This window comes from Punica granatum, chromosome 1 (genome assembly GCF_007655135.1).
Source record: "Punica granatum isolate Tunisia-2019 chromosome 1, ASM765513v2, whole genome shotgun sequence".
Classification (NCBI taxonomy): Eukaryota; Viridiplantae; Streptophyta; class Magnoliopsida; order Myrtales; family Lythraceae; genus Punica; species Punica granatum.
Genome location: NC_045127.1, coordinates 41941403 through 41948059, shown reverse-complemented (window position 1 = coordinate 41948059; position 6657 = coordinate 41941403). Strand labels below are relative to the sequence as shown.

Sequence of the window (6657 nt, the reverse complement as noted above, 5' to 3'; positions counted from 1 at the left end):
ATTTGAGAAACACCATTGAAATTGGGTCTAAAGGACGTGACAAAATTGTGCTGCAAAACTGAGCTGTCGCTGTCTATTGCCTTTTCAGAATCCGATTTTTTTATTTTTATTTATTTATTTTATTATATTTCCTACGCGTTGCAGTATGAAACGACAAAGGAGCATCTGCACATATGTGGATGGTTAATAAATAAGCACGACGTCCCCAAAACTCTCGGCTCTCTATTGAAAGCAACAGGCTCACCCTCCTCTCTTTTCTACGAGTAGCAAAGTTGTATGTATATTATATATCAAATAAAAATATGTACATATAATAGTAATATGTAAAAAAAAAAAATCAGCGAAATTTTACATGTTCAAGAAATATAAGATTCTGAATTTGACAATAATAAGTGGACATTTACGTGTCCTCCGTTTATATTCGTTTCTCGAAACGTCCTTTATTATTAAGTCTGCTTAGACTTCTTTTTATTTAAAGAAAAAAAGAAAATGTTAATTAATTTATAGCTATAGCTAGTTACGGATTGTTATAATGATAACAAACAAAGAAAGGAAACGTAGGATAGTCGTATGTACTCTCTTCTAATAACAAAAGTATTTCAAGTTTTATCTCATTAGTACAACGGCTTGTGTCATTTTATTCTTCTTTTTTTTCGTTTACTAGGCATATAACTGCAAAAAAGAAAAAAAAAAAGATAATGCTAAAAAGTAATAAATAGTTCCATTATTTGCGTCTTGGAAGCTAGCTAGGTCTAGCTTGGCCATATATATATATATATATTTGTATGTAGACACATGCGTCGGTATATACATATTTGGTGAATAGCTAGATATGACGCCGCAAAATTGCATTCCATTTTGGTGAGAAGACACACACACACACACACATATATATGTAATGATGGAGAGCTCATTAGGAGTGAGGAAAGGTGCTTGGAGTGAAGAAGAAGATCTCCTCCTCCGGAAGTGCGTCAACAAATATGGAGAAGGAAATTGGCACCAAGTTCCCGCCAGAGCAGGTTCACTTTTATATATCATATACGTGGGTGTGTGTTATATATGTATACATTATATGCATATTCATATGTAACCAGCGACGATTTCCATATATCTCGGCCACAGTGCCCTGACTAGAAACACTAGGAATTATCCGGCCAGAGATAGACCTTAATCTGCACTAACAGGCCGGCAAAGGCTTGTGTGTTTCTTGATTGGTGTTAAGTCTTGAGTTGGAGTACTATGGATTAACAAAATCCACAATTGGGGAAGTTTTATTCCTTAATTAAGCGGATCAATCCAGCTTGAACCTAGATTAACTAGAGGTGTTGAATTTCAAGATACCATGAGTGCAGATTATAAAAAAACAAGTAAGTAAGTAGAGACAGTATCGCTGAAAGATGGTAAAAACTTTCTCCCGAAACCAACCTGACTGAGTTTTCGTTGCCGGCATATGACTGCAGTAATTTCTATATAACGAAGGAGCATTTATATAGTTTAATTGTTAATGAATCTCGAGGGTGCCGATGATGCGCAGTTTCATCTATTTTATCAGGCTTGAATAGGTGCAGGAAGAGTTGCAGACTGAGGTGGCTGAACTATCTGAAGCCAAACATAAAGAGGGGAGAGTTTGAAGAGGATGAGATTGATTTGATCCTTCGCCTCCACAAGCTTCTCGGAAACAGGCAAGTGTAGTCGTCGTCTGGCCTTAATTAGCTTCTTGCACGCTTATCATGTCCATGCATAGAGCTAGGTTGGAAACTCGCTATTTTTTTCGATGAATTAAAACGAAAAGCTGTTTGTGGAAACTCACTAACTATTAGTTACATCGAACGATACATACAGTATAAGTTTGTGAAATACTGGAAGGAGGGCATGCATGCATTAAGCTGAGCATTATAATGAATAGACAGAACCATAGCTACATGTATAGCTTAATTATTTAAGTTCAACTTAGACTCGGATTTTTACTCTTTTTTTCCGTAGTACTTGTACTTTTTTCAGTAGAAATCAAAGAAGCCAAAGCCCATAAATAAAGTTAAACAGAACCATAAACGGGGTAAAGAGATTCTAATAAAATCGTCTAAGATAAGCGGTCTAAGACCGGAAGGTGGAATGTCGAGAAGATGCGGGCCCCACAGGCGATGTAATGACAAACAAGACAATCAATCGACACATATATTGCCCTCCCTTATATAGATGTGGAGAATACTCTCCACTTGTGAAACCCTCGCTAACAGCTGCTTGATGCTATGAACACAGGTGCAAGAAAAGGCAGCTCTTCCTCATTAACAAGGTGTTAGCCCAGTGCAAAACAATTTCAACCCTCATAAAAAGTTGAACACAAATTCTTATATCGGAAAACGCATTTATTAAAAAAAAAAATTTAATACTCGATTCAATAATTATAAAAGTAAAGCCTGTCATAATTTTAAATCCACTGAAAAGGCTGCTCTTCCTCAAGTACAATCTTCTGAACCACAGCCAAATCAACTTCCAAAATCAGTCTCCTGAAACCCCATGACCAAGCAACGTACAGCCCCGTTAAGGAGCCCCCATAACTCAACGAATTCAAGAAACTGCTTCTGGCAGCGTAAATATGACAGTGTACCATAGATTTCAGGGACATAGTCCTACCCCTATATAACATACAATAGACGTACGATTAATTGAAAGTATCATAATAGTAATGATGATCGGGATCATTATTGTCGTCGTTGTCATCATCATTAGCATTTAATTTCATTAAAATATATTAACTTTCAAATTAGTAGACATTTACTATTTTATCCCAAATTATTATTAGGAAGTCAAGTTTTCAGTGATGAAACAGCACTATGTGATTGAAATGTACTTCGTAGAATAAGTACTATACAAGTAAAAATTTTAATTTCGTTAAAATATATTAACTTATAAATAATTAAGAAGACTTTTACTATTCTACATCTATTCATTTATCTTTTATAATTTGGGAGATAAACTTTTATGTGTCCCGTTCATATGTACAAATAAGGAAAAAAAGAAAACTGTCTTGATGAATGAAATCCACGAATACGGTGCAAAGTTATTGAGACATAGCACTGCGTGAAAGTAGAACATGGCTTTCGTACATAAGGGCTCAACCTTGCATTTGGTTTTCGAGTTTGATCATGATTCAATTTTACTTAATTTTCTGTAATGATTGCAAGTGTTAAAAATATATGGATATGTGAGAATATATATGTATGTATATATAGATGTGAAAGTAGATGGAAAATTTATTTATTAAAAAATTAATTATAAAAATTAGGGTAAATTACAAAAAGAATCCAAGTTTTGTAAAATGTCTTAACTTTATTTTTAAATTTTTTACTGTTTTTATACAATTTTCTTTTTTTCTATTTTTAAATTATCTAAATTCTATTTTTATAAAATTTTCTTTTTTTTTGAAATTTTCTAAATTTTCTATATCTTTTCTGAATTTTTTGTTCATTTTTCTGAATAATTTTTTCTGTTATTTTCTATTTTCTATTTTTATATTTTTGAAGATTGAAACTTTCTTATTTTTCTGAATATTTTCATTTTTTTTTATTTTTTGTTGCATTTTATATTATTTTTTGAATATTCTAATGCCATGTCAGCACTCTATTTGCCATGTCAATAAAAATAAATGAAAAATCTAAGGGATGCTAAATTTGGGAAGAAATGCAAAGTTGGTATATTTTTGTGATAAAAAGAGTTCGTGATGGATTTAGGAAAATAAACAAAATTTACTATTATTGGCGCAATTAACCCAAATAAAGTTGAAGGTTTACTTAAAGATCCATAATTATTATTCTTTCTTTAAATAAATTTTAGATTTTACCTTTTCAGAATTTTCAAATTATCTATACTATCATAGAGGGAGAATGATCCATTTGGTGTAACATTCGTTTTTCTGAGTAACCCATAGCACATTACGTCCAATTAATGATAACCATTAGATTTAGGATGTATTGGTAATTTTATCTATCAACTCACTCACCCACTTTTCTCTCTCTTTTTTTCTCCAAAATTTTTTTTTGTCTAAATCATCATTTTTTTTTCTTTTAACAATAACTGTCCGCTCCTTTTAAACTGTCTCCTACTTTTCTTTTTCTTATTAATTTTATTGGTTTTAATTATTCTAAATTTTTTGTTTAAATTCATCACTTATTTATTTTCAAAGAAACTGAAAAGTTTTCTTTGAAATTGAAATTATGTAATTATACAATGCTTTGAGATGCAATCATGCTATAAATATTTTATATGAACAGAAGATGACAACTAAATTATGTGTAACACGAGCACAAAATATGTGTCATGCTGCATGAAGTAAAGATCACGAACTCCATAAATAGGCACATTATAATTATTTGATAGTCAGTTTTTGCATAATTTTATAACTATTTGCTATAATTATTTAACAATGTTAATTAAAAAGAAAAGTTCATTACATTAGGCCTTGGGTCTCTTGTATAACCGAAAAAGATTAAAAAGAAAATATTAAATGTAGATATGATCCACGCGTGTGCGTGCACAATATCTAGTTTATTAAAAATTTCATTGATAATTTCAATTGAAATGATATGCGATTACATAAATCATTGGTTAGAACTCTAGAATTAAATATTCATCATTACCATATTCAACTTTGCTGGACGTTCAACTAAAAGCCAAAAACTTCCCTGGATGAGAAAAAAGTTTTTCTTTTTTTCGGTTACAAGAGAGGCTTATGGGCTTACTACAATTAATAAGAAATTTTAATAGCTAATAATTAAAGTAACATGTGTAGTCTCACTGAGTATCGAACCTGAAATCTCTTAATTAACAGAAGAGAGAGTGCGCCACTACATTCTTTTTTATGAGAAATAAGTTTTTCTGTGGTAATACAAACTCCATTATCCATACCATTATTGTTTTCATACTTAATTACTTATAATGAAATTTTATCTACAATATCCTTACAATGCACGGTCCCAAAACCTAGGGATAGTGTATGGCTAGTATTAATTCACCTGATACAATATTCGTCTTCGGCATGCAGGTGGTCGCTGATTGCGGCACGACTACCGGGAAGAACAGCAAATGACTTGAAGAATTTCTGGAACACTCATGTGGTGAAGAAGGGTAATGCCTCTCGCAAGGACTTGAGCCATCATCAGAAGCATAAGCCTCAGAATCCAGTCAAAGTCAACGTCATCAAGCCTCGTCCACGGACCTTCAAGACTGCTGCGCGAATAAGGCCCGAGGGAGAAGCCACGACATTAATGGCCTCCCCACCCGGTTGGGCCGGCGTTCTACATGGAGACGAGCACTTAAGCTCGAAGCCACCTGCACCGCCACATCAATCGCAGCCTGCTTCCCTGGAGAATGAGGTGACCTGGTGGGAAAGCCTGTTCCCATTGTCAGACAAGTCCTCCGATGAAGAGGGCAGCCGCGGCATGGACACGACATCACACTCGTTGAACACAAACTCAAATAGCTGCAGCCTGTTGTGTGGACACTTATGGTCTCGGGAAATGGTAGATGACTATCAGCAGCAGCACGAAAACGGTTGGAATAACGAATTTTTCGATGACATGGCGCTCAGCTGGTGGGAAGTTCCAGGTGTCAGTAACCAAATAATTGTCTAGTAATTACAAGCTTAAATTTTATTTATATATATATTATTGGGGTATTTACCTAAAATGGCCCATGGTTTGCCCGTTTTGTCAAATCTATCCTATGTTTTTTTTTGTCAAATCTATCATATGGTTTACTTTTTGCATCAAATCTATCCCGGCGTTATCTTTTCCGTCAACATCTAACGGTGTGCTGACGTGGCGCCTACGTGGCAAGTGTGGCCCACTATCTCTCCATGTGCCACGTCAGCACGGCCGTTAGATGTTGACGGAAAAGATAACGCCGGGATAGATTTAATGCAAAAAGTAAACCATGGGATAGATTTGACAAAAAAAAAGCATGGAATAGATTTGACAAAACAGACAAACCATATGCTATTTTAGGTAAAAACCCCTATATTATTTGAAAAGTTCAAGGACATGCTACTTTCATTATGCTAGACTCATAAACATCTATTATAATAAATAAAAGGTATGTATTGCTTTTTAGGTTAACTATTTAGTATGTTAATTGCTAAAAAAGTTAGTATCTTAATTTGTAGATCACGAATTTGCGTTGGTACTTAATTATATATGTTTTGGTGTTTATTAATTGCGTTTGCCTCGCTAACCTCTTCCACTGGTTACATTGAATCACTATGTTATTATTTATCATCATACATCATCAGTTCACAAAATGCCGTTAGCAATTGGGGAAAGAGAACCTTCGCAGAATGCTCGGATGTGAGATTGGAAGGTCATCTCTATGACACATTCCAATTTAAGTTCCCGGGCATGGTCGATCAAGATTTAAAAATATATATGAAGTTTTGATCAGTTGCCGCAATTGATGAGGGAATCTATATATTAGGGATGCCTAGCCTAGCGAGGCAATTGATGATTAATTGGAGCTTATTATTGAAGGATGATGTTGCATACATGCACTTGCTGGCTAGCCAGCTACTGGTATGTAGCGGCCCCTCAACCGGCAAGCTTTCCCATGTTTGGAGCGAGACAATACTGGTAAAGCTTTGAAATACAAGGTGAGCAGAGATTGCAT

At 34.2% G+C, this 6657-nt stretch overlaps 1 protein-coding gene across 1 annotated transcript; it reads left to right on the top strand.

Moving 5' to 3' along the window:
- Positions 1-813: 813 nt before the first annotated feature.
- On the top strand, positions 814-5765 carry LOC116196481 (transcription factor MYB1-like). The gene is made up of 3 exons (XM_031526223.1): positions 814-1019; positions 1553-1682; positions 5042-5765. The coding sequence occupies exons 1-3, from the start codon at positions 899-901 to the stop codon at positions 5628-5630; spliced, it is 840 nt and encodes a 279-aa protein (XP_031382083.1). The 5' UTR covers positions 814-898; the 3' UTR covers positions 5631-5765.
- Positions 5766-6657: the final 892 nt, after the last annotated feature.

What these genes read in the sequence shown, in the direction of transcription:
- LOC116196481 (XM_031526223.1), top strand. Translation starts at nt 899, where the DNA reads ATGATGGAGAGCTCATTAGGAGTGAGGAAAGGTGCTTGGAGTGAAGAA. An exon ending in CCAAGTTCCCGCCAGAGCAG is followed by an intron (nt 1,020 to 1,552) that starts GTTCACTTTTAT and finishes CTATTTTATCAG; the next exon opens with GCTTGAATAGGTGCAGGAAG. An exon ending in CACAAGCTTCTCGGAAACAG is followed by an intron (nt 1,683 to 5,041) that starts GCAAGTGTAGTC and finishes TTCGGCATGCAG; the next exon opens with GTGGTCGCTGATTGCGGCAC.